Source organism: Apis mellifera, linkage group LG1, assembly GCF_003254395.2.
Source record: "Apis mellifera strain DH4 linkage group LG1, Amel_HAv3.1, whole genome shotgun sequence".
NCBI classification, from domain to species: domain Eukaryota; kingdom Metazoa; phylum Arthropoda; class Insecta; order Hymenoptera; family Apidae; genus Apis; species Apis mellifera.
The window spans coordinates 23,196,408-23,223,938 of NC_037638.1; the positions used below are offsets into that span (position 1 = coordinate 23,196,408).

A 27,531-nucleotide genomic window follows, 5' to 3' on the forward strand; every position below is an offset into this window, starting at 1 on the left:
CGGGTTTTGTATTCTTTTACATTTAACGAGTGTTTAGCTTTCCCGTTAATCGCGGAAGTATTTTTACGCGAAAACCACGCAAAATTTTACTAGTTGAATTATATGTATACTTAGCACTCTTGTCAGAATCGCTTATATTGTAACAAAAGAAGAAAAAAATCGATGGAAACTCTGATCCTCGACTTATCGTTAACGATATAAGTATACAATCTTGGATCGCGGAAGAGTCGATGCCGGGAAAAAGAGTTTCCGTCAAAATTTCCGATATAAAATCGAGGCTTTCGATAATATCCCCTTTCGCGGAGTCAATTATTATTTTTAGGCACATTAAGACCATAGTTAATCGACGATTAGTCTCAAGGTTTCGTAAGAAAAAACAGTCTTCAAATTTGAGAAAGTGTTACGGCCTGTTTCGCTTTAATCGCGAACAGCCCTTCTTTTGCTAGACCCAATATTGATTTCTTCTTAGCAAGGGATTTGGTCCTTTGTGCGGTGCTCGATTGGCAAGGTAGATCGGATGTATCGAAACTGCTCCATTCGTCCCCATCCGCGACACCGTACGGATATTTCGCGGAAACATCCATTTCGGATCCTGTGATACTTTCCAGGGGGTTGAGGGGTATCACTTTAGAGATTTATCAATTTTTCGTGTCTCTTTTCAAAATTGTATTTTTTTTTTCATTTATTCGTGAAGAAGATTTTCAATAAATTTTTAAATTATTTAATTGAGAACAAAGAGTTTATAGTTTTCCAATTAATATGACATAACAAAGCAATTGTTAACATATTTCTTTTTTATTAAATTCAACTTAAATTCATATCGTGAATATTTAAAAAATTATACATGAGTTATTTTTATTCAAATATTCTATTAATTTTAAACATTTGCGTCATCAAGACATATTATCTTTTGTCATTTTACATAATATTGTATAATAACAAGTAAGTAATAAATAAAAAATTATCATTACACGTTTATCAATAGATTTAATGCAAAGTTATCGAAAATGCTTATTTTAAACCAATAATTATAAACTGCAATTGTAATTATCGAATGTTATGGCATTTATATAATACAACAATGTACAGATTCAAAGACAGTTTATTATATTAATATTATTATATTAATATTATTATTAATGGAACGAATGGAAGTTTTAATATTTCGCCGAATTATATATGCCCGATGCGTTTGGCTGCAGTCTGTGGGTGCAATGCATATGCGCGAATAGTCAATGGTTGGTAACATCGATTTGTCCTTCGCGACACCTGCTAAAAATTATTATATTTCCACCAAGACTTAGTTAATCTGTTCTTCGTTGAAAAACTTTTAAAAAAAATTATGGAATTATACTTAACGAATTCGAATGACAAAAATTCAAACGTATTATTTTTATCTTTATTTATTCATGATATTTTTTTAAAATGAATCTTTTGTTCCAAGTTCATTATATAATATAAAATAAAATATACGATATATATAACGATTGGCTTTGTGCGAATGCCATACTGCATCCGTGTTGGATATAATCAATATGCCAGGACTTTTTTAATGATTATCTCTGTGCGCAAGGATATCATAGGACTCCGCCTCCTCAAGGCATCAGAAATCGTTAGAAAGGGAGATAGCATAGTCGAGATATCTTGTTTACATTCTTGTTTCACAATTCGTGATTTATCTTTTCGCATTCGACTCGGATATTTAAAAAAAACCTTTGAAAATATGAATATTTCATTCGATATTTAAAATATTCGATGGGAAAAAAATTTAATTATTCATTTATTTAATCAACTATTAATATTCAATTATTAAACATTATTATTACGAATAATAAAATAGCAAGGTATGATACATTGCATACTTGCAATAATATAAAGAATAATAAAAAAAAATTATGATAGCATAAAAAATAAAACAAAATAACAAAGCTGTTCAAACGACACATTGACTTTAATTTTTAAATCTTTTAAATAATAATTTATAACAGAAAAGATTTTATTCGCCTATTTTTGAAAATTGATACATATATATATATATATATATTATATATATAAAAGATATGGGTGCAGCAATTGGTGCAGGCGCATGGCCGAAGTTTGCTATCGATCGCATTGTTTGCAAGCGCCTTTCATAGTCTTCCTACACAACGGAGTGAGTACGTATTACGCATTCGATGGAGAAATCGGGCAGCAACGTGTGGAATAAATCAAAGTTCGTAATAGAAATCAGTGATCGAAGGTTAGAACGAGTGTTTTTTCAATGTTTATTATTGTAAATTTTAAATAATAAAATTCATCATCATGAAATATTGTCAACGGTAAATCCATCGATTCTTTGTTCTTCTTCGTGTTCATAAGTTCACCTCTAGTCTGGTTTAAATTTTTTACTCGACAATTGTCAACTGAAATTACTCTGTTTGAATAATACAATTATCAAGGACAAATCTATCGATCTTTCTTTTTTTTTTTTCTTTGCCTCAAGTTCACCTCTAGTCCGATTTAAATATTTCAATCGACAATTTACAATGAAATTGTAATACACATTGATTATATTCGATGAAAATAAAATCGTACAAAATTAAATTCATTTCACAAGAACGAACGGGAATTTAAAGAGGAAAGAGCAAATGGAACCTGTGCTAAATCACGACACGGACTTTGCCCTGGTCGAGTTTCAGCCAACGGTACTCTTCTCATTTTCTTTTTTTTTTTCTTCTTCTTCGTATAGAAGAACGTTCTTCGTATGTCTCTGGGTTCTCTAGATAAAAATCTAGAGAACAAAAACCATCGTTTTCAGGCCCAACCGCGTGAGGTCGTTACCTGTACAACATTTCTCTTTAGCAAAAATAGCCTCGCCTGCTATTACGGCCGCAATAAAGCGTTACAGATATAACTGGTTTCGACATTGCGTTTCGAGCAGAAATTAACAGCTCTTCTGCTTGATAAAAACGGAAGATGAAATAACGTTATCAACATTCCAATAGTATTCTATTCCGGATATATGATATTGCCGAAAATCTTATTGGACGAGATGAAAGACCTAGTAACATCTTTTCGCATCGTGCTCACTGGCCATCTTCCAATACTTATCTACACGATCTATTTTCGCGTCATTTGGTCCACGATACAGTTCGACTACTGCCCCCACGTGCATACATATGGATAAAAAAATTGTTTTCCGTGCGAATTTGCATGTGTGGTTACGTAAAAAAATGTCGCGTAAAAAATTATGACGCGATGAATTTCACAGACTAAACAATTTTATTAGCCGTTCCGGCATATGAGTCGTCGTTCACGCGACTGGGCCGTGTTTCACAATAATCTCTCGTGTAATCTCTCGTGTATTCGATAACGAATTAATTGTTTTTTATTAGTGCGATTATCTCATTATCTCATGGTGTGATCGTTGACTGAAACCACTCAAAGTTCACTCGACCATTGAACTTTGATTATTACGATATTTTTTTCCTCCCGAATTTAACGACAATTTAAGCGATTGTATACATATATTTTTTCATGAAAAAAAAAAAAAAAAGAAAACACTTCTCACTCGTCCCTTCATTCTTTTCGCCTGTTACAGAAGAATAGTATGTATAAAGTACTTCACAATCAAGACATAAAACACGAGTGCTCGCGGTCAGGGGGACTGCACGCTTATCCTGATCATTTCAGGGAACCTAAAAAGCTTTACCTCTAAACCAGCCGTCTGCTAAATGATCATTTAAAGGTTCCTGTCCTCTGGTAGGACTTTGTATATAGTGTAAATATCGCTTTTCTAACAAAGGATCTCGCTCAAATAAAAGAAAAAAAAAAAAAAAAAACGAGCAAGCTCGAAGAATCGAAACAAGTCACGCGGGGATTTCAAGGAGTCGAGAGAATTCGAAAGATTGCACTATTCCAAACCCCATATATAATATCCGACGCATGCATCAACCTAGAACGCACTGACTCAGTCAACTAGTTCGCAAAACGCAACAAAAGAAATAAAGGAAAGAGGAAGATTGTTGGGAGAGAAAGAACGAGTGAAAAGAACGAGAGCACAAGATGAAGCAACAAGCGTCGGAAGAATTCCCTTTATGGATAAAGTTACTTTCCGCAGGCACAGCAGCCTGTATCGCTGATTTAGCGACGTTTCCTTTGGACACCGCCAAAGTCAGAATGCAGGTAAATATAATGCATGTTTAATTTATCGATAAGCTTTTGTTCTTACAAATAAAAATTTTCAAAGTCTAGAGATCTAGAGAAAATGTTACTTATTGCAACTTAAGATATAAAGTTTAAATATCTCATTCAATATTTAGTATAAATTTCTATGTTTTATTTACAGTGTGCTTGCATAATTACAACTTCTTTTTAATTTTTCTTAGGCTATAATATATTATGAAACAATGCAAAATCATGTATTTCATATTAATTTTTAAAATTCATGTTTGATTATACGTATTAATCATCTTGATATCCTTTCTTAGAAAATTTCCATTGTTTCTTACACACGATTAATATTATCATAAATAATTGTATCGCGTAATCAATCAAGTCAATTCTTTTTCATACTTGATTTGCTCGATTTCCATTTGAATTCGTTACATCTTTTCAGGATTCAGAGTGGGGATTCAAGGATGTTTGTACAAATATTCTGCTTTTTTCCTCTACATAATATTTATACATTGTAATTGGGAAAGAGATGCTTCTTATTACTTAAAATGTTATACTCGCGCAAAATATAAAAGATCTATATTTTTTTCAGATTGCCGGAGAAAGTCGTCCTCTTCTATTGGCGACTACGGATGGCTCCATGCTCGCGATGCGAAATACGCAACCAGGATTATGGAGGACAGTAAAGAACATCGTCAGACTCGAAGGAGCAAGGTACGTTGTTCATGATCCTATAGTAAATTTAAGAACAAGGGGTAGGTAAAAACCGATTACATTATTGTACATAAATATAATTAGCGTATACATATATATACATATTTCTTCCGATTCGAATCAAAGTTTATATACACAGCGGGCACTTTTTCGTGCCCGCTCGAAATATGATAATTATTTGATTACGTAATTCACTTCAACTTGAAAAAAAAAAGAAAAAGAAAAAGAAAAAGAAAAAAAAATAGAAAAAGAAAAAAGAAAAATTCCGTACTGGCTGATCATAGGGCTGTTCGTTCAAATAACTTGAAGTCAATCGCTAATTGAATAGAAACGCACATTAACTCTTTCTGAAAGAGCTTCTTGGCATATTCCATATACTCGAGAATTTCTTTAATTCTCTGCACGTGGCCTCGCGATTCGATTGTTCTTTCGATCTCTATAACTATGCATTGGATCGATCGATGCCATCGACGTCGTTGCCGTGCACACAGTGAGCTAAATCTAATTATAATCAAATGCACCGCACGATCTTTAAAGATCATGGTACGTTGTTCGTTTCACTCTATATATACTTAATTGGTTGCCAATTGAACGAAGAAAGTACATTGATCGAAATAATTATGTATAATGTTTGTATATTTTCTTTTTTTTTTTTTTTTAAATTTACATACAAAGAGCATCGACGACGACGACGGACGAGGATCGAGATAACATAATGGAAGTATTACGATATCGCGGTTATATAAAATATCGAAAAAATCGCTGATGCATTGGCATTTTACTTACTCGTATCTCTTTACTCTTTTTTCTAATGCTAATTGGGTTTACCTGTCTTTTTTCTTTCTTTTCTATACACGTATTTTAGCTTCGGTTCGATCTTATCGGGTGCTATAGATTGTTCGTTGAACCAACACGTGATTGCATAATCAAACACGTGCCTGTACTTATACTTGATAATTGGATTTTATACGAAAGAGCGAATAACACATCTATGGCACTCGCCTCTGTACTTTACTTTTTCTTTTATACTACTTTCTCTCTTTGACAAAGACACGAGATGCCTTTCCTATGCTTGAACCAAGTCGACAATAAATAACGATTGTCGCGCTTAATTGTTACTTATTTATTTATTTATGTAAGATCAATAATTGCCTTTGAATATATTCATGTTACGATATCGTTCTTTAATGTCGGATATCTCCTCCTCACACGGAAAGGAAGGCATCGCGTGACCATTTCAAACTCCCCCCCATCCCCCACCCCAGTGCAAAACTTTTTTCTTTTCTTATCTCTTATTTCGATTTTCTTATTTTTCTCTGCTTCCATTTATTTTTGCCTTTGCTCAGCCGCAGTTTTCCTTTTTTGAAAGATTGAAAATAAATAAAATAAAATAAAATAAAGTAAAGTAAAGTAAAGAAAAAAAAAAAAAAAAAAAGCAGAGTGGCGTCTCGCATGGTTGCGCCTCCTCTGCGAATACGATTTGTCATAATCGTGTCCAGCTCTCTCAGCGCAAGCTCTCTCCCGACTTTTCTAGCTGATCTTTTCTCTCGTACTCCTCCGATATTGTCGATCAGAGACTCTATTGGCTTCCCTTCCAATCTTTTTACATAACAAATACACGTTATAATTATATAACGTTTCGAACGAATGTTTTTAATAATAATGATACCCATCTCTTTTTATCTTTTTTTTTTTATCTTCTTCAATCAAATAAGAAATAAGGGAGAGAGAGAGAGAAAAAGAGAGAGAATAAACCCTTTGCTGACTAGTGCCCTTTCAAAAAAATATGCGTTCAATACTTATATTTTATATACCTAATTGCATTATTAAATATATCGATATTACGATCATTCATCATCGTCATATCGTATATTGGTAGCTGCGATTTTTCGATTTTTCGATCAAGCAAAGCGATCTAGTTCGCAAAGGGTTAAAAAAAAGAAAAAAGAAAAGAAACGAGAATTAAGTTTTTCGAATTTTTCAAAAATTATTCGATTCATTCGAAGGGGAGCAAATTAGAGAAAAAAAGAGAGCGAGAGAGAGAAAAAAAGAAATAAAAAAAAAAAGAAAATAAACGAAAACTTGTAAAAGCAAATCAAATCAAAAAAAAAAAAAAAAAAAATATTACCCTGGGCTACGTTTGAGGGTAAATTGTGAGGGCGGTGAGCTTGAGCGAGGGTGGTTACAGGAGCCTGTACGGAGGTCTGTCCGCGGGACTCCAGAGACAGATGTGTTTCGCCAGCATACGGTTGGGCCTCTACGACGGGGTGAAGTCACGCTACGCTGGAATCATCGACGGTACATCCAACAAACTCCTAACTTTTTGATTACGTAATCCTCCTATACGATATACGAACCGGGTATAAGCGCGAGCGCGAGCGAACGAACGCCGCGCACGTGCTCTCCATCTCTCTGTTACATGAATGAGTGACACACGCGTAAGTAACGGCTGGTTGGTCGATCATCGACCACCATCGGCTACCGCGTGCTTTTTACTAGAAGAAATTAATACGAATCTTATATATATTTATATAGACCTATATATATATATAGACACACACAAACATATATATATATATAGACATATGACAAGAGAAAAAAAAAAAAAAGAAAGAACTCTCTCGCGAGGGTACCCTATCGAGTTACTTTCGATATCGCGGGTCAAAATGCAGCAGCCTCGGACCGTGATGCTGTACCGTATCTCCTTTTCTTTCGACTTTTTTTTTTCGTTTTTTTTTCTTTTTTTTTTTTAATACCATTTCAATCGATTAACGCAGATATTAATGTAGACGTCTCGCATCGCTGATCTCGTCGTCATTTCTACGATCTAGAGTCGGCCGTCGAAAAGGAAGTAAAGGAAGAAAGAAGGCTTACAGATAATCACTGCCTCAAGAGTAGTATGTCGTTTGTACTCTTCTCCTGCAATTTGGATTATTTGTAAATTAATTTTATGTGCCGTCTGTTATTCGTTGCGTGTACACGCGGGAACGATGTTTTTTGTATCGATAAACGGTATTTTTATTTATTTATTTATTTTTTTTTTTTTAAATATTTTTTTTTTTTCCTCTCGAAATTTAGAAACGGTAGTAGAGAAAAAAAAATGCGCAGTTCGATCTCGTGACCGATACGATTTCCCAATCGAATTCCATTCTAATTAAACTTTTTGCTAATCGCGTGTAAACTAATACAGCATTATATCGATAAGAAAGCAAGCATGTATGTTTCCGGTATTTTTTCATGTATGTATGCGTGGAGTCGATCGTGATAATTTTATTATCGGTTATTTATAATTAATCCCTTATCGAGGATAAAATATCTTAATCAGAAGTTAAACGGTCGTAACGCGAATTTCGAATTTGACCCTTCATGGCATGTTGTAAACTATTTCCTTGCGTAACTTATCGGCGTATTTGTAACCGAACCTCTTGAACGGATCACTTTACTCGAATCAAGAAAGTTGCTAAGATCGTATAAAGTCGATGACGCAATGATACTCGAGATCAACGATACATTTTTTCCATCATTACCTTTGCGAACAATACACTTTCGAATACACTTTTCTTCTTTTCGAAAGAAAAAAAAAAGAAAAAGAAAAAGAAAACGAAAAAGAACGAAAAATAAAATCAAAGTATACCATTTATAATAATTTTAATATTCATAGTTGATCTCGAGTATCAACCTCGTATCATCTCGTATCAGTACTTGACCCAGTTCTTATCGCAACACATTGTACTCTGGTAGAATGTGAAATCGTGGTATCCCGTTTGAGAAAAACCCTCGTGACGTGAAAAATTATTTAGACTGAGCGTTGATTGTAACGCGATGATAATCAATAAGCCAATAAACGTGCTGTTACCGCGCAGAGCGCGATCTTGTCCCACCCTGCATCCTAATTATTAATTTTTTATCGATTTGAGAACCGTGAGACGCAAAGCGTGTAACGTGCATATTCTCGAAAACAAACAACCCACAGACAAATAAACACCGGGACGAGCCGTTTTTTCACCGTATTCTTTTATCTTGGCAGGTAATAACAGGAGCGCGAGCGGATCGAAGAGTATCTCCGTACGAATCGCCGCTGGAATCACGACAGGCGCCCTGGCGGTGCTCTTTGCTCAACCGACCGACGTCGTCAAGGTACGCCTACAGGCTGGAAGTAATGGAAGATCGGTGAGATATAGCTCCACCCTGCAAGCGTACAAGAATATCGCTGCCGAAGAAGGAACGCGGGGCCTTTGGAAAGGTACCATCGTTCAAATTACGATTAAAATATACGATATTCTCTATGCAGACTCGTTGCAAAGTTCTATTTGATTCCCAATATTAATCGAAAATAAATTTCACTATGATCTCAACGTTCGAAACGTAAAAAAAAAAATTTTGTATGCATGTCGAATCTTTGAAACAGCCAATAAGCGATAAAAAAATAATTTATATTCTCCGATTGTATTCTCTAACCGTCGTAAAAGAAACATAGCAACATGGATTGATTTAAATTTCAAATTTTTATTCGCGAGAATAATGCATCGATAGAGAAAAATTAATTAAATATTTCTAGCAGCTTAATTAATCGATTCTGATTTCGAAAATTTCAACGCGAAATTTTCTCTCGTTCGATCTCGAAAGATCGATTCGTAATTTATAGAAAAATTAATCACCAATTCTCCCTTCAATTCAGGAACTGTGCCCAACATCTCGAGAAACGCGATCGTGAACGTGGCGGAGATCGTTTGCTACGACATTATCAAGGATTTCATCTTGGAACACGGATACCTGCGCGATGGGATTCCCTGCCACATTACGGCCGCGGTGGCGGCAGGGCTGTGCACCACGTTGGCAGCCAGCCCTGTGGACGTGGTGAAGACTCGTTACATGAACAGCGCCCCCGGCGAGTACAAGGGCGTCAAGGATTGCGCTGTTCGTATGATGATGAAGGAGGGGCCGTCCGCGTTTTACAAAGGCTTCGTGCCCAGCTTCACGCGGCTCGTTTCCTGGAACATCGTTCTCTGGATCACCTACGAGCAGTTCAAAGTCTACGCGAAGAAGCTGAACCAGTAAACAATCGCACATCCCTCTATCGACCTGGGCGCATCTTCGTCGATTCACTTACACAAACACAAAACACAGTTAGACACACACAACACACAGACACTTAGACAGACATATACACGCGCGGCAACCGTGTTTTAATCAAACTGCAGCTTCATAATCTGTATTTCGATCGTGTAGCTTAGGGATGGGAGGATGTATGTAATCGTGTATCGGTTTAGATTTGATCGTTTCGAATAGAGAATATCTTAGCTTGCCGTCGTTCGCATTATTTATTTCACGATAAACTTTGACGCGTATATACATGTATAAGTTTTTTTTTGTTTCTTCTTTTTTCTTTTTTTTTTCTCCTTCTAAGTAGATAGTGCATGTTGTTAGATGATTCATCGAGCGTTACGTTTGTATTATCACTTTGTATTATCGAGGGTAGATCGGGTAATTATTGAATTTTGATAACGTTTTGGGGAACTTTGTTGTTGTGAGGGGCAACTCTTTGTATCTGTATCGCTAGTTTTTCTATACCTAATACGTATACGTATGTAACGATTACTCGTAGAGACTCTTGCTTATGCATACGTAGAGGGTGATTATGATTTTACGATAATGAAGCTGTTGCGCTGTTATTTTGTAAGATGTAATTAATTAATTGCTCGCACGAAATTAGATGTATATTAGTGTTTCTTTATCTTTCTTTAAAAAAGATTTAAGTCTAAGACGATTTATAAGCACAATTATGTTGATATTATTATAAATAGCTTCGTTTAGCAAACGACGGCAATCAATTCTCCCATCATATCGTTGTATTTTCACCTTTCTTTCCGGTAGATGGACGATCGTGCGTGCATTCTATATAATTTGAATAAAAGAAAGAGAAAGAGAAGAAGGAAGAAAGTCTATTGGAAAAAAGTAAAATAAACGGGGGGAAAAAGAAATCGTTTGAAACGCGAATTCGAGTATTGCATTTGTAATTGAATGAATTTTTAAATTATCGATTTAAGAGGAAAGAAATAAAAATGAATAAATAATAAAATAAAATAAAATAAAAGAGTGCACGCACGATCGAGAATATCTTTAGAAATCTGTCAATAATCCATAAATGAAACATTTTTGGCTACGTAAGTCAGCTTTAGAAGAAACATTTAGTAGGACAATAGAGGAAAAGAAATTTCTCCCCTGATAATGAATACTTAATATAAAAAAAATCACGCGCATTACGATACGCCAGACAGACAATAAGGTTTCAAAATTGATTTCGAGTATTTGCGAGATCTGTTGACACGAGCTACACACATGTACGATGATGATTATTCGACTGATTTTCATTTTTAATGACTACGATTAATTCTTCGATATACTAAATATATATAAAATAACAAACGCCGAGCTGAACATCCTCCGCTATAACTAATGCGTATAATTCGTAATTCGTTCTTCTAAGCAATTATGTTTACGCGGGATTTAATTTTTTTTTTCTTTTTTTTTCTTCCAACAATTGCTAGAGATATTTAAAACAAAATACGGGCGGATATTTAACAATCTGATTTCGGGTCAATTAATATTATATACAGGGCACAATTTTTATCGAATTTCGATCGACGACTTGTAGTCTGTTTTTTAAAGCTATGTTACCATCTATTGATGTATATTTCACATTAAAGAGCAATTCTTATTATCTTATTAATTCCGATTGTCTCATCTATCCATTATATCGTTTTCTCTCTCTCTTTTCTCTCTCTTCTTTCTCTCTCTTTCTTTCTCTTTTTTAATTCATACTTACCAACAATTATCCACGTTCATAGGTGGAATGAAATTTAATTTCTTATTTCATCCATCTTTTAAAAGACGTACGAACTTTTTAACACGACACATTCACATCGATCTTCGTGAAATCCGTAACTGTAGCTCGGGTATATATCATACAGTATTACTTATTATTATTATTATTATTATTATTGTTATTATTATTATTATTATTACATTCAATCAAGTACTATCGTTATGTCATTTGATAGATACAATTTTCTATTGGAGGAATTTCTCTTTTAATATGTATACTATGTAACGAAAGATTTTACTGCCTCTTATATATTGCGTAACTGAGAGAAGCTGCAGAATTGGATGAAAAATATCCAACCGAGAATAATATTTACCGATTTCAAGAAGAACGTTTATTATTATCTCTATCCTATAAATATATATATACATATACTTTGTATTAAGTCTATAAGTGTCTTTAATTGTATAACGAAATAAGTATATATTTCACGATGGGCACCGCTTTAAGAAGTATTTTGCATGCGAATGTTCTGATCGTAGGCGGATTATTTTATAAAACGTACTAAAAAAAAAAAAAAAGAAGAAAAAAAGGAATACTAAAAAAAAAAGGAGATACGAATTAAATTGCGTGTTTCACAATTTGTAGAGCTGGTTTGTTGCGCGCGTTTAAATTTAATTAACAACAATTCTTCGTGACATAGGTCATAGTCTAAATTATCTTTTATTACCATGCCCATGAGAATTTAAATAGATCCGATTAAAATATTGCTATCGCGCGTTTTTTTTTTAGAGTTTAGAAAAGAAGCAAGGAAGAGAAAAAGCTTTTTCTCTTTATTCTCTTTGTTCTTTCTTCTTTCCCTCTCTTCACTCTTATCGCAAAAATTCTTTTTCGCGAATTGCAAAAAAAAGCAACGACTTCTCCTCTTTCTTTTCTCTCTTTTTCAATATACTTTCTCATTCGATACGTTGCACACACATCCCATCGATCGAGCTTCGATTCAACACACAATTGCGTCGAGCGCAATGTATATTTTTAAGCGGATCCTCTCTTTATCTTTCCGTTTTCGTTTGGAATTTTTTCGAGAATTTGAAGATTATTATATATTCTTATATATTCGTTCTAAGCATTGTATATGTATCGCTTGTATGCAGCTTGTATTAAAGATTGAGCAACACAATTGATTAAATTTGGTAAAATTCGTGTAATGAAACTAACTAAGCGATTAACGACTGTATCTTAACGCCTTGTAGAAGACTGAACCAATTAATTAAGGATTAGCGATTATAAAAAAAAAAAATGCGAGAAAGGATGAGAGAATATCAAATGCTTGCGAGCTTTTGGATGAAAATTTATAGCGACATATATATTTGCTGTATTATAATAAGTAAGCTTTATTTTCTATGATCACATTTTGATTAAAATATCACGTAGAATATGTAATGTAAACAGTGAGGTATATATATATATAGCGAAACAGGATAAAGGTTTTTTTTGCTTTATTTGAATTATTTAATTTCACGCTTTAACTTAAATGTGTTCGTGGTTTTTGCAAAAAAAAAAAAAAAAAGGAAAACAAAGAAATCATTTCGACGATTTAACTTCTTCGGGTTATTCTCTTGGATTTTTTTTTTTTTTTTTTTTTAAGTCTTCTTGTCTGGTTGTTCGAAAGGTTGTCATTTAATTTATGAAAATTAATGAATTCTCGTCCTCGTCGGTTTGTTCTTGGCGTTAATCGTTGCTTTGTCGAACGAAATTCTAGCAGGAGACGCGCCTTCCTCGCATGGTGAGATTTCTCGCACTTGTAAGATGCTCAAATTTAATAGAAGTTTCAATTTACATTTGTGGCGAGCGAGGCGTTCATTTTCGAAATTATATATATATACAATGGAAAAGGGGCTTTAATTTCTTAGACAGGCTCTTCGTAGGGAATAGCTTGACATTTGTTACGAGTTTTAAATAAAAATTCTTCAAAGTGTACAGAATATCCTTTTGCCCGATGTTCTTTCGTGTTTTTTTTTTCTTTCTTTTTTTTCTTTTTTATTTCGCAGCCAAAAACCTGTACAAACCTTCCGATCTATTTATAAAGAAGCTATGATATCGTCGATATCGTTGTCGAATCGTTGTAAATTAAAATTTATTTAAGTCTCAAAATCAGATTCGTCTGACTCGCAGCTAGACGAAATGTCATCTTCCATGCATCCTGACTCCTCGGGAATACCTTCTCCCATAGGAATCCTATAGGAAGAGAAATAAATATATTATGGTAAGAAAATAATAATATTTTAAAAGTTTTTTAATATTTGTTATTTGTTAATTAATTAATTAATTAGTTATTCGTCGTTATTAGAAAGATGATCAGGTAAGATTTAGTTTAAATTTAGTGTATTAAAATATAAGTGTATTATATACATGATACCAAATTTTCAAAATACGAATGAAATATTAATACGGATGTTTGTTTTAAGATATTAAATGTTTTTTTTTATTTAAATAAGAAATATTGAGTTGACGAGAAATTGAAAGTTGCGAATTTTTTATTTTCAATTTTCAACAATATTAACACAATGTTCATATTAAATATATTTGAAGTAAACATAGTGAGTGAATTTTACATATTAATAAATGATCAATAAAAAAATTCTATTAATCTTGGACAATCTACTTATGATTAGATTTAGAAATCTGTTTAAAGAAAGATAAAAAATTATGTAATAACAGAATACTCGATGTCTGGATTTTTTAGATAAGAATTAAATTAAATTCTTGGCAAACATCTCGAAAGATATGTAAAAAAAAAACACGTTTTCGAATGATTTTAAAATAGAATGTATAAACATATAATAACAATAAGAATAAATTGATTTACAAAACCAACTATACAATTTCTAATCAACTCGATAAAAATTCAATAAATATCACAGTTAGTCGTATAATTTTCACACACAAAAAAATTTCTACACAAATCTTGCCTCAAATCAAGTTTTGCTTAATCATTCGTTAAGGAATTGCGGCAAGATGAAGGGCCGCAGGCTTATCCTGAATACATTTAGCAACGGTTTTTGATTTCTTCGAAATGCATTTTAGCGGGCAACACTCCTCTTTCAACGACCTGCGCTCACAAATCCTTCACGTCCATATTTACATTTATCATTATACCTCGCTACTTCCAATCAAATTTTTCCCCGCAAAACTTTCTTATATTACTACCAAGATTACTCATACTCTCAACCTACTTGTCAATACTCCAATTCTCGGTATAATCCTTCATCATTGACAGAGCCTGACAGAAATCCTGGCCGATGGCGTTCAAGTGTTTCGTGTCCAGATGCAGACCCGCGAGCAATCCCTGGTCGCATCCGCAGAAACTGCTCTCCATCGTGTAACTTCTGCGCAAAATCGAGAAGAGAAAAGAGATCGTAGAGCGCGATGAGTTAAAATGCGATCTAATCGATCTTGAAGGAAGATAAATGGGTAACAGGCGTGTATGTATAATACCTCGAAACACCTAACTGCCGCCATATGGCTACCCTGGCGGTGGACTCCTTGTGCCTCTCGACCTTGAACGAGCACAGTGGCAATGCGAACGCTGGAGATATTTTTTGCATGAGATACGGCAACGTCTGAAACGTGTATTGCGGCAGATATATCTCACGAGAAGATATTCACTATCATCCTATATCGTTTAACCATTTTAACGATCAAATTATAATTAGAATTCGACGGTTGATGAAAATGTTTCTCGAAAACCCTATTCTATTTCTAGAAACTTCCTTCAATTCAAGCTTAAATGTACATTAATAACAACAATCATCTTTTATTATATAGAAAGATTTTTACAGTATGATCTATCTTAATCTTTCTTAAAATATTCACGCGTTAAAAACATTCTTATAGATCATTTGTACAAACTGTTACTCGACTTTCGAGAATTTCGTATCAAAGTAGCGAAGAACTTTTGAAATCTCAACGAATTTCGAAGTTCTAATTCCTTAATTAAAAAAAAAAAAGAAAGAAGAAGAAAAAAAAGAAAGAAACGTTAATGTTCGTAATCCAATGGAAGCGAAGGGATCTTCTTCTTCATTTTCGCGGGGAATATTTAAAATGAGCACACGGTACCGATCCTGTCCGCCGTAAATTAAATCGGGCGAGGCGAGTTTCGCCTCTGATACTTCCCCTCTCGAGGCGGAGAACCGCTCGCTCGCTAGTAAATTGACTTCGATAGATCGCGCTAGATTACCGTTCGTAGTCTCGTTGCCGGTACATGTAACCCGCTGTACTAACCGCGCGTCTAAATATAATACCCTAGGCCTCTCCTCGCTCCTCTTTCGCCCCTCTTACCAAATACTGAGACGGCTGGTCCGGTTTCGCCCTGTCCGCGGCACTCCAAGAACCCGACCTTGAGCAACCGAACAGAAACACATTCTTCCTCCGTGAATGGCCGTGATAGTCGACGAAAACATAGGGAGGCCTCTGCAACACCCTCGTGCAGTACTCCATCAGACCCTTCGTGTGATAGATCACAGGATGGAGGACTTGGTTAGGATTGCTCCACCGCCTGTTCAGATCTTCGTTCGTCAATCCGTAACGATTACTGTAATCAATCGAAAATAAACGCCTTTAACGCGCTGCTTTTTTTTTACTTTAACGCATCCGAATACCTTTATTATTATTATTATTATTATTTGCTTCTTTTGATAAAGATCTCGATATTTAGATCAAAATCGTATCCTCCATTTATGATTCTTTTTATTATAAATAATACGTTTATTACGAATATTTAAATTTGAAAGGGATAACAGGGTAAATGAATATGTTATTAACACTCGTAAATTTTACATAATGTTCGAACGAAATCTTTGTTTTCTTTATTTTCAATAATTTTTCACAACAATGATGAATAAATTCAAGGGATTAATATTTTCGATAAATATTTTATATATATAGAGAGAGGTAAATAAACATTTAAGATTTATATATTAAAGTATATGATAATTTAATCGCTTCCTGTTTGTGTTGTAATTTTTTTTCGAATAATAAACGAATCATCCGGTTCTAACTGGACCGGTTCGCTCGATAATAATATAAGAAAGTTCTGAGAAGCACGGTTTTAGAATTTCCTGTCAGTTCGCATGTCGATGATGCACGTCGAGAAGGAGAAGGGCCTTGTCAGAGATCGTCTTCATTTAAGGATTCAGCCGCGGTTAGAAGGACGTTTCCGGCGACCGGAAGTCGGGCCGGAGGAAGTTACGCCTCCGCGTCTCGCATAGTTAATAGTGGGATAGTGTGGACCCCCGAGCTTACACACCGAGGCCGCCATTTTGCTTCTACCTGTCGTTCTAACATTGTTTCGAGATGTACATAATGCTAGGTACTTGGAATACCAAATATACGTGTCCAAATATTTCTTCCATCTCGCCTTGCCCGAAACTTAAATATTTGACGCTTGAATTAGTGACGTAACGTGAGATTAAAATTCAAGGTTTCCATTTCTCGACGTTTATATCAACGATGTTTATTCTCTTAATGAAACTCGAAATATTTGTACACAGAAGGAGCAACGAGACACGGAACGGAACATCAAAATAGAAATAATTAGCGGTTAGACAAGAAGTCGCTCGCTCCGTGGGATTAACAATCGGTACACGCGTAACCTATGGACGGGAATCTTGGATCGTTCTTCCGATCATAGGCCACGTAATACAAACATTAGCAATTTGACGCCTCGTAATCGCTTCCGGTCTTTAAGGTAGTACAGACAGACGTGACACGGGCTCAAGATAGCTACGTAACGATCGATATCTCGCGACCGGCAGATGGCGAGGAATAATAAGAATAATGGATAATGAAAGGAGGGGGGGAGGGTGACGGTGCACCTGTGTGGATGACGGTACGCGAAGAAATGTTGCCGGTCGTCGTCGCTGACATCGTTGTCGTCGTGTCGTGTCGTGTCGTGTCGTGTCGTCGTATCGTCGATGTCGTCGTCGTCGTCGAAGGAGGAGGAAGACGAGGAAGGAGAGGGGAGAAGGAGGGGGAGGACGTTCACCGGCGGACATTCGCAGAAAGCGACGAAAAACAACAGTCATCGGAGATAATAGATTTCGTCCGGCGTGGAACGAGAAGGAACGGAAGATGGTAGGAGGAGGGAAAAAGAGGCGACGTTGGGACGAAAAAAAGCGGCGAGAATTACGCGTATTAAAATGAAATCATCGTTGATGAACGGCGCCGACAATGTTGCTCCGCGGACGGAGCTCAAAAACACGGAACTCTAATGCCTCTCGAAATTGCCGTTGGTGCCGTTATTCCTCACTATTTTCGAGAAACTCGAATTAGAGTCGTTGGAGGAAAGAACACGACCATTATCGTGAGAAACTTCTTTCCTCCTCGATTCTTTAATAGCGATCTTCATCTTCTCGATGTTTCTTTCTCGAGGATGAGAACGGTTAAGTTAGTCCTCTCGAGAAAAGCGTGGGAATGGACAAAATAATCATCGTACAACGATATTTTAATCAAATTTAAACACGTCCCTGTATCGAACGAAATATAAAGCCGATAATTGGAATAATTGCGGGCGACAAAATTACATTTTTATTTCGTCTAAATGACAAATCCCTCGTGGAACGACGATGAATCTTTGAACAATTCATCGGTACTCACGAGAGGGAGAAGAAAACGAAATGGCGGGAGACGCGACGTACACGCGAGCGACAATGAAGCAATTGTACAACGAACTTCTTTGCAGTTTTATTAGCAGGCCGATGTAATGGGCAACATCAGTCTGTTCGTGCTAGCAAGCGATGTCAATGACTTGAACGGAGGAGCCTTGACCGCGAACTTCTCTCACCTTCTCAGAGATCCTGTACAAATTACACTTAACCGGCCGCTCATCTCGAACTGGCTGCGCGCCTCACATTTTCAAAGCCGCATCGCCGCACTTCGTACACCTGGCAATAATAAAAAAATCACGAATCGCACCGCTCGATTCGATTACGATTAACGAGCATCGATCGAGCAACGATTTATATCGTCATAATGCGACGATCGATCGGCTGAATCGATAGGGGAATTTCAGTTTCGTCCAATTATTTTCCTTCCACCGTCTTCCCGTCGTCGATTCTATTCGTCGACGAGTTTTTCACCGACTCTTCCTAAAAATCGTGAATCGAATTCCTACATATCTGTGACAATGCTACCGAACTGCATTACCGATGCGGCACGGTGCAGCTGCGGTCTCGAAAGAGATTGCATCGAAAGTGGTTGTACGTGTTCCCTTTGGTTTCACTCTCGCCAGAGCACGGACAGGGCGATTATCGTGCCACTAAGGGAATCGAAAATGCGTGCGAATCGAGGAATTTAAACTCGTGATCGAAAAAAATCTCGCTCGACGAGTCCTCCTCTCTCCCATTCGAGCGCGCAAAAAGACGAGCAATTCCTAAGATGACGTCAGAAACAGGTTATTTATACTCCTAGCCTATAAGTCACCGGACATTCGCTAATTTTCAACATCAACCTAATATATATTTTTCTTGATACACCATATAGTTTATTCCTACGTTAATTTTGACAGATTTTCGACAAATTATCCGAGTGTAAAGAGTTAAAAATTACAAACTTTACCCTATCACAACTAATTGAAATTAACCGAGATGATTGTATTTAGATGAAGAAGGCGGGCAGATGGTCGATCCCGTTACGCCATAATTTTTCGCCACTTTATCACCGAACGATACCCGATGTCCCATCTCGTCGTTTATCCCGTCCTACCGGTGGATCGCGCCGTTCGAGAGGAAACACAGGCAGAAGTCACGAATACTTCGGGGAAGGAGGCAGGATCGAAGAAAAGAGGCGGACGCGAGTATAAGAAAAATTGGCGGATCGTTCTTGCAATCGTAAAGCGAAATCCTTGGGCACGTTGGGAACGTCGGTTTCTTCGTGGTCGTCTTCCACGTATCACGCGTTTCTTCCGTGAACTTTACTACCATCCTTGCCCGCCTTCCCCCTCCCTCTATCTTTGTTTCATCTCTTCTCGCCTCTCGCCGCATTTTCTTCGAGGTTATCCCGGGGTTTCGATCGTGTAACCGCCGCTTCTGAACTCCTTTCCCCCCCTCTCTTCGCCCCCTCCCAACAAATCTATTTCCCCAGCCTCCAGCCGCGCGTTGAAATATCACCGCGTCCGAGCGCGCATTCGAGAGAGCTCGCGCGCGCTTTCGAATCTATCTTCGCGCCGTATTTTCCCTCGAAAATCGAAAGGACGATCGAAACTTGTTCTCCAGGCTATCGCGCATCTCCGTTTCGAGCAATTCTATGGGTAAAATTTTTCTCGAGGAGGAGGGGGAAGAATCATGGATAAATAGGAGAGGAGATCAGATACGCGAATTTCATACGCGGAGCTTGGAACGGAGTAGGCTGTAAACAAGCGAAATCTACATATCTGCGACGAATGTTAAATTTGTCACGATACATCCTCTTTAAAACGTGCGAATTACCACCTGGTGCACCTTGTTGTGTAAGCTGCCGCGCTTATCTCGAATGGGTTGGCGCGGAGGGCCGCCTTTAAGGCCCCTCGCATACGTCGCCATACGTTTCGCGCAGCACAGAAACAACGATACTAACGACCAGCAGCTCCCCGGTATCTTTATAGCGTCACTGATATCAAAGGGATGTGTGACGTTCGTTTCACCCGATCCCGGCCGGTCTGAAGGGCTCGAAACGATCGCGCATTAGAATACTCGTGACCGGTCCCCGATTTGCATTCCTTCGCGAAACCGACGTCTCTTTTTCTTTTTCTCCGCCTCTAAATCTCCTTTCCCTCTCTCTCTCTCTCTCTCTTCTTCTCGTTTCCTTTTTGCCTTCTTTCTTTCTTTCTCGTTCTTTTTTCTTTCCTTTTTTCCCCTCCTTTTTTCTTTTCCTTTTTCTTTTTCTTTTTTTCTCTCGTTCCTCCCCCCTCCCCGTCTTTTTGCGCGCGTCGAGGAACGGTCGAGAAAAGGGTGAAATATTCGCTGATGAATTCTCGGCTCGCTGACGTTTCTTCTACGCCCTGAACGATCGTTTCTTCGAAGCTGATGCGGCAAAAGTAGCCCTTACGCGGCGCGGCGTCGCGTAGGTCCCTTCCACGAGGAGGAACGAAACGAAAGAATGTCCATGGAGCTTTTTACTATAATGTAATTCGTCGCGGTGAACCTCGGTCCGCGGGTCTCGTAAAATTCGCGTTTCACAGCGTGTCGTTTGCGCCATGCGTAAATAGAAACGGCTGGAACGGCGGATTATTGTTGGATTAATAAAAGACCGACTGGTATGTAAGTACATCAATTCTGATAGATTATTGTCTTCTTACAGCATAAATGGCATTTAACTCGTATTCCAGTCTTATTACTCCTCTCCTCCTCCTCCTCCTCCAGATCTTCGAAACGTTTACTTCTCCATTTTTGTATATTTCTGAATTTTCGTATCTTTAAATTTTGTTCTTTTTTTTATTATTTATTATTAATTAATACGCGATGAATTGTATTTTTTTTTCTTAATAGTGAATTAAATTTTTATAAGATAATTAATTTGCATTCAACGTGTATAATTTATTCGAAAAAAACTTATCCTTTGAAGAGAGATAAAGATAAAGTTCGATCACCGAGTCGAGAATAATTTGCCAATTTCTTTCCACGATTTTATCGATTTTATCCACGATCTCGATCGACGAACGACGATTAACGGTATTCGTCGATTCGACGAGAACGTTTCAAGGATGAGGGACCAGGAAATTATATTCGTCCGTGAAGGAGCGAACGGCGATTTCATGCCTACGTCATCCCTGCCCTGTCATTGGAAACCGATTTATCCGATAAATGTAACTCCCCCCCGCCGATACGATGCAAAATATTCATCGTCCAATCTCGCTCCCCGCTAGTCCAATAAATTTAAAGATTTAATTTCGCGATTTGATCGAAGAGAGAGAAAGAGTGTATGTGTGTGTCTCTGCGCGGGCTGGGAATAGATTTCTCGCCTATCCCGCATCCAGATTTAATTTAGAGGCTTGGCCGGCTGGTCTACAGGCATAGTTCCCTGGAATCCTTCCTGGTAACTACACGCAATACCGAGAACCTATACAAACCGACCGTCCAAACGGAATTAAGCCTCGAAATGGGACAAGAAAGAGAAAGGGATAACAAGATCCCAACGAATTTTTTTTGACGCGTGACTCGAAGATGGATCAAATTGATAACGATTGATATTTGCGAGGAAACGAAGTCTTCTTTTTTTTTAAATCGTTGCGCGTCGTTTACGGAATAATAATCTCGAAAGAGCGCGTGGCGATCATCGACGATCGTTTTCGAAACGAATTTTTTCCCTCCGACAACGTCTACGTCTCTTCTCTCCACTCTGTTAATAACGTAAATCAACGCGTCGTAGTCCACGAATATTAATGAATTTCCACGTAACGAACAAGGTATGTAAACTCAGTTAAACTCTCGCCGTTGAATCCACGTTTAACTTTTGAATAATAATTTCCAACGGATGGTTAATTGTGAACCGAAAGCGCTCGTAAGTGATATATACTCGATGATTATTTCAATATTTTATCTATACGTCTTGTATTTAGAAAAACGCAAGGACGTTCTACCTACGATATTTCGTAAAACAGCAGAGAATTGTAGAGAAGAGCAATCGTAATATATACATATATTATAAAACGAAGAGAGAAGAACTTTTTGGGGCGAGACAAATAAATTAATAGGCATCGAGAAATAAGGCATTACTCTTCCGCCAACCCAATAAATTCGGTAATCCGGTAAAACTGTCGAAACGGTCGTAAATCTGGCCGCAAAGCAGCACGGTCAATTATATTAAATACAACGGGCACGCTTGTTTCGAGTGTGTGTAACCGCAAGCAGAAGCAGAGGTTCACGGTTTCAGGTTCTAGGTCAGGCTACGTCGTGGCCGGGGCACGTAACAGCGGCAAGAACAGGGGGCCCAAGTAAAACGGTGGGAGCGCAAGAGGCGCATTTAATGGTCGTACGCCGCCACGGCTGTTATTATCATCCATTTCTGCATTCTATCGGCGATCACATGCACCACGAGCCGAGTCCATGACTCGTTCGTTCGCTCTCATCTCGGGAATCCAACCAGAGGGGGGATGGCGGCAGAGGGGGAGAATGGAAGGAAAGAATGGAAGGAAAGAGTTGCGTATCGATGATTCCCATATCGGATGATTTAGGGAAAGCGTTAGGATTACGTGTCTCGAGCGACACGTAAAGTTTTTCCTACGGCGATCCGTGCAATCGTCTGATCGCGTTATATCCCAAGGATATCTAAATATATATATATATATATATACACGCGAGACATCGTGCGTGTAACAAGGCGTGGGTACGTAATCGATGAGCCGCGCATACATCGAAGATGTGCTCGATAACCGAGGGCTGAATCGAGTTCTCAACCCTTTTTCTATCGATCCCAAGAGGAATTCGAATTAATCGTCGCTTCGTAGAATCGAGAAAAGACGAAGAAACGTTCATTTCGATCGAGTTTCGTTCAAAAATTCGTTCGAGCGAGTTACGAATGCTTCAGTATTGATTCGTGCAAGGATACGATAAGAGTTTTCATTTCAGACACGTGACGATTCGATAAGGAATATAATACGATAAGTGAGGATCACTGTTGACCAAATGATCTCAGACTCGGAGAAGACTGCCCGGATGCTAACTGAATTATAGCTCTGAACGGTGAATCGGAAAAAAGTGTGCAAGGCCGTTCGACCCTTTCGTAGTACAAAGTCGCTCGACCACTTTGCGCGGATTTAATTGGATTCTTTAGAAAACGGGCGGAATCGTGGATATAAATCCTATAAATAATCGGGGAATTCATATTCCCTGCGTGGTGTAACAGCGCATGGCGCTCGTAAATCGTGCGGGAAGATCGAAATAAATGAACGGGAACAAAGTTTTCTCGTCAAGAAATTGCATCACTCGGGGGCATACGGAGTTGATATTGGGGAGAATATTGGCGAGGAAACAAAGATTTTTGCGACGACATTTAACGCAGATGTTGCAACGTGGTTATAGACGGCGGACAGACATATGACGTGGGTAGAGGCAGAAGGTGATGAGGATCACTGTCCTAGAAATGGAATATCGAAATGGAAGAATCGACGGCGTAGAAGGATCGGGGGTGGGGGCAATATGGCTCCTTGGATCGTCTCGAACGTGGAGGCTGTTCGCGGGTTAAAACGGAGAGTTGGTTCCATGCCCGTGGAACGAATGAAAGAGAAAGAGAGAGAGAACCTCGGGTGAAAAGGGACGAGGGTTAAGCGGCGAAGAAGAGAGGAGCGCTCCTTAGGGAGTGGAGAGAGAGATAGAAAGAAGAGGGGCCTTACATAGCGATTGCTGCCAGGGCCTGAAATAGACCTCGAGAATCCCCCTGTAGCATCCTCGCCTCTCTTTCTTCGCCTCCTCCACCACCATCCTCCTCCTCCTCCTCCTCCTCCTCTTTCCACTCCTTCTCTTCTACTTCTACTTCTTCTTCTTCTTCTTCTTCTTCTTCTTCTTCTTCGTCTTCTTCTTCTTCTTCTTCTTCTTCGTCCAACAGCAAGCATTGCCTCCAGCTCTCGAGAGCCTTCCTTCTCTTTGCTTTTGTTTTTCGCAAAAAAGGACCAAGTGGCTCGGCTCGGCTGTGAGAAGTTGTTCCTAGCGTCTCGTTCACGCAGATAGGGCCAACGCGAAGGTGGGACGGAGAAGAAGGAAGAAGACGAGGAAGGTGGTGGAGGATCGGTTGTTTATCCAGGATCGAGCTTCTGCTTTCGTTTCACCCACCGATATATGGCCACGAAGCGGAGAGACCCCCGTAGGCATTGCCGGACCTAAGTGCACTCTCGGCTTGCATTCCCATGGGAATACGCCGTTCAGAGAATCCGACCTGTTAAACTGACCTGCGCCAATGTACCAGCAAAACGTGACCCACGCAACCAAGCTGCGAGCAGGCCTCCAACATACTAGATTCGAATGCACCGCCTGTTTTTTATCCCGAGGCCAACCACCCGCCCTTCTTTTCTTTCTCTCTTTTTCCAAATCCCGCGAAATCGATAAATCTCGTTCGTTAACGAACCGAACTGTAGTTAATTCGAAACTCCCGCGCTTCGAAGAGATATAAAAATTATCTCGCGAGTGATTCGATGCAACGAACGATGTTACGTTTAATATAAATTTATTAAACGTGAAAATTCCTCAAACTTTATTGTTTACAGAATTCTTCTTACAGGAAAAATCGCGCGAATGCAAGAAACTTATCGGCAAAGTTCGTGAACGGGGAGAACTTACGAGAGTCTTTACGTAACAAAAGGTTTAAAAGTAACGAGGCTCGGTACTCGTAAAGTAATTTAAAGGCCAAAGGAGGCAAAGGGACGAGAGTAATTAGAGAGGAGCTCACGCTAAACTCAAGACGGATATTTTTAGCGGGTTGTGTAAATTTAACTGCGTTCTCGCGTAATTACTCATTTCTATATACGATCGAGAGCCGGCATTGGCCTCCCTCGTGATAAAGCACGCCACGATATTCTTCTTTCTACCTGACGCAACCGTAACGCGGGGGGGAAAGCTTTAAATAGATCGCGGTATACGGCTCGTTATAAACGTAGTGAATTCGTTTAAGCGTGGCAGATTCGTGGCGCTTTCGTGCGAGCCAAGGAGACGAGAAGAGGAACGGCGATCGAAAGGGACGCGGTAGGTCTCGGATGTCACGCGAGTCCCTTTTTGTTGGACTGGTCGCACACCGCGTAACAGAAATAACACGTCGCCGTATAATGAACACCGATCCGCCAATGGTTACAGGATATCGAATCGATCGGACACGGCCCGGACAAAGAACAGCTAGTGGAAAAGAAAAGAGGAGAGGAGAAAGAAGAAGAAGAAGATGATGAAGACGAAGAAGAAGAAGAAGAAGAAGAAGAAGAAGATTCCTTTACTCCGGGATTTCGCGTTGGATTCTTCTTCTTCTTCTTCTGGTACCGGTTGCGTATCGTAATCGAAGTAACTGGGCCTCGACGGGCACGGACAATAACCACGTATTCCGCAGAAGCAGGTGATCTCTCGCGCGAGAGCAGAGGACAGGACGTTCAGAAATCAAGCCTACCTTGAGAGACGAATCTTTTTGCCTTGCACCGCGCCGCTGACAACACACGATCCCCGGCCAATATATGTATATATGTATATATATATATATACGAGAAATCTCTTGCAGAGATATCGCCTCCCCGTTTTAAAGAGTTAATATCTGTTGGACGCATTAAGACGAGCCTGGCGAGAGATTCTCATAAGGATCTCGAAAGGATTTCGTTCGTTCCTATCTACCTCGGTCGGGTCGGTGGTATATATCTCGTAATAGGCTCTCCATGACGCGTCGATCGTGGTAATTAAGGTGGCGGTACGTTCCGCGAAACATGTGGACGCTTTTAAAATGATATCCACCTCTCTATTTCTCGTGACCATAGGTGAGCATTAAACTGGTTAAAAATAGAACCGAGGCGTATTTGAAAGCGTATTGTGAAGCGATTACGAGTTTTTTTCATTGCGCGATACCGAGGAGATACTCTTCCCCCCCCTCCTCTCCTCTCCTTGCTCCCCTCCCTTAATGGGGGCCGGTCAATGTCGGTGGAGAAAAAACTAAGCGCGGAAAGAGCGAGGAATAAGAATAGACGGCGCCAAAGGCTTAACAAGGAAACCGGTTCAAAACCTTCTGCGCCTGTGTACCGACTTTCCATGAGAGATTCCACCGAGTCACTTCGACCACCGTGCGCAATATATTGGACGTGCGTATGATTCCCGTAATACCTTCAACTACGATCGCAACCGTGCGTTCCCTTCGTCGAGCAATTAGCTATTTCTACGTCACGTCAACAGGTATTCGCGAACGTTGGAACGAACGTTGAATCTTGACCTCTTCCCCGGAGAAGTAGGAGGAGGAGGAGGAGGAGGAGAGTCGAGGAAGAGAAAGAGAGAGAGAGAGAGAAATTCGACGAAGAAGGAATATGCATGTGTTTCGAAGTAGGAAACGTTGGCGGCCGATTTGAACGGCGTCTCTCAAAGCCGCAATTTACGTCGATCGGCGACAAACATCGGCAGATAATACGATAATAATCGTTAATGCATCCGATCCTCGAATAGAAAATGGTGATTTTAAGGGATGGTATGCGGCGCGTTCTCGCAGCCAAGCTCAGAAATGAAGTCTACCTTGAGGAGTCGGTGTCTTTTTTTGCGCCTACCCGTCGATACAATTCCATTCAGGACGATGAAGACCGTGAAAAGACACCAAAGAGAAATTCCATCCATTGCGACCGTCACCGTAAAACAAACTAAACGATGGAACAACGTTATTAATAGCGTGTACCGCCACTCGCAAATAGATCGGGGCGCCGAGTTCAGCGACAAACCATCGCTGTCTGCTTCGTTTTCCAATAGTTCTCAAATCCAATCCCAATAATTTCCAATCTTAAATCCAATCTACGTTCCAATCTATATTCCAATCTTCTGCTTCGTTGTACATACACGTTGTATACACTTTGGCGCTAAAAAAGGGGGAGGAAAAAAAAGAAAGAAAAAGAAAAAGAAAAAAAAAAATTTTTATCATTCGCGTTTGCTCGATTCTCGTTAAAACGAAGCATCCGGTTCGCCAAGAATCTCTCCTCGATAAGGAAAAAGGAAGATGGGGGAGGGAGAGAGAGAGAGAGAGAGAGCGCGCGTTGGTACGCTCGCAAGTGCACGGTGAAAAGTTGGCCGAGAGAGTAAAGTTCGCGAGGGGAAGGAAGGAAGGAGAGTACGGGCGCGAGAAGCCGTGTCAACGAACGCACCGCATCA

At 38.8% G+C, this 27,531-nt stretch overlaps 2 protein-coding genes and 1 long non-coding RNA gene across 15 annotated transcripts in view; 2 read left to right on the forward strand and 1 right to left on the reverse strand.

The window, feature by feature from the left end:
* Positions 1–2,100: 2,100 nt before the first annotated feature.
* LOC410791 (mitochondrial uncoupling protein 2) lies at positions 2,101–12,273 on the forward strand. 2 transcript variants are annotated; one of them, XM_026442484.1, is made up of 7 exons: positions 2,101–2,239; positions 3,581–4,164; positions 4,748–4,869; positions 7,058–7,167; positions 7,701–7,766; positions 8,897–9,112; positions 9,548–12,273. In XM_026442484.1, the coding sequence occupies exons 2-7, from the start codon at positions 4,045–4,047 to the stop codon at positions 9,925–9,927; spliced, it is 1,014 nt and encodes a 337-aa protein (XP_026298269.1). In that variant the 5' UTR covers positions 2,101–2,239; positions 3,581–4,044; the 3' UTR covers positions 9,928–12,273. The 2 variants fall into 2 exon arrangements, with proteins under 2 accessions (XP_026298269.1, XP_016769696.1); XM_016914207.2 differs by lacking the exon at positions 7,701–7,766 and having other exon boundaries at positions 2,106–2,239.
* A 1,043-nt stretch (positions 12,274–13,316) lies between these two features.
* LOC551792 (cytosolic carboxypeptidase 1) overlaps positions 13,317–27,531 on the reverse strand; it is a 34,001-nt gene continuing 19,786 nt past the window's right edge. For 11 of the 12 annotated variants that reach the window (XM_016914160.2, XM_016914156.2, XM_006571444.3 and 8 more), the window contains 5 exons: positions 16,034–16,286; positions 15,191–15,315; positions 14,929–15,081; positions 14,665–14,804; positions 13,317–13,930 (listed from right to left, as the gene is read on the reverse strand). In XM_016914160.2, coding sequence (XP_016769649.1) covers positions 14,693–14,804; positions 14,929–15,081; positions 15,191–15,315; positions 16,034–16,286 — 643 coding nt within the window. In that variant the 3' untranslated portion in view covers positions 13,317–13,930; positions 14,665–14,692. The remainder of the gene's footprint in view (positions 13,931–14,664; positions 14,805–14,928; positions 15,082–15,190; positions 15,316–16,033; positions 16,287–27,531) is intronic. The other variant, XM_016914162.2, reaches the window with a different exon arrangement.
* LOC113218960 lies at positions 25,016–27,250 on the forward strand. Its single transcript, XR_003305225.1, has 2 exons — positions 25,016–25,401; positions 25,510–27,250. It is a non-coding gene; the product is annotated as an uncharacterized LOC113218960 (long non-coding RNA).

What these genes read in the sequence shown, in the direction of transcription:
- LOC410791 (XM_026442484.1), top strand. Translation starts at nt 4,045, where the DNA reads ATGAAGCAACAAGCGTCGGAAGAATTCCCTTTATGGATAAAGTTACTT. An exon ending in CCGCCAAAGTCAGAATGCAG is followed by an intron (nt 4,165 to 4,747) that starts GTAAATATAATG and finishes TATTTTTTTCAG; the next exon opens with ATTGCCGGAGAAAGTCGTCC. An exon ending in TAATCACTGCCTCAAGAGTA is followed by an intron (nt 7,767 to 8,896) that starts GTATGTCGTTTG and finishes TTATCTTGGCAG; the next exon opens with GTAATAACAGGAGCGCGAGC.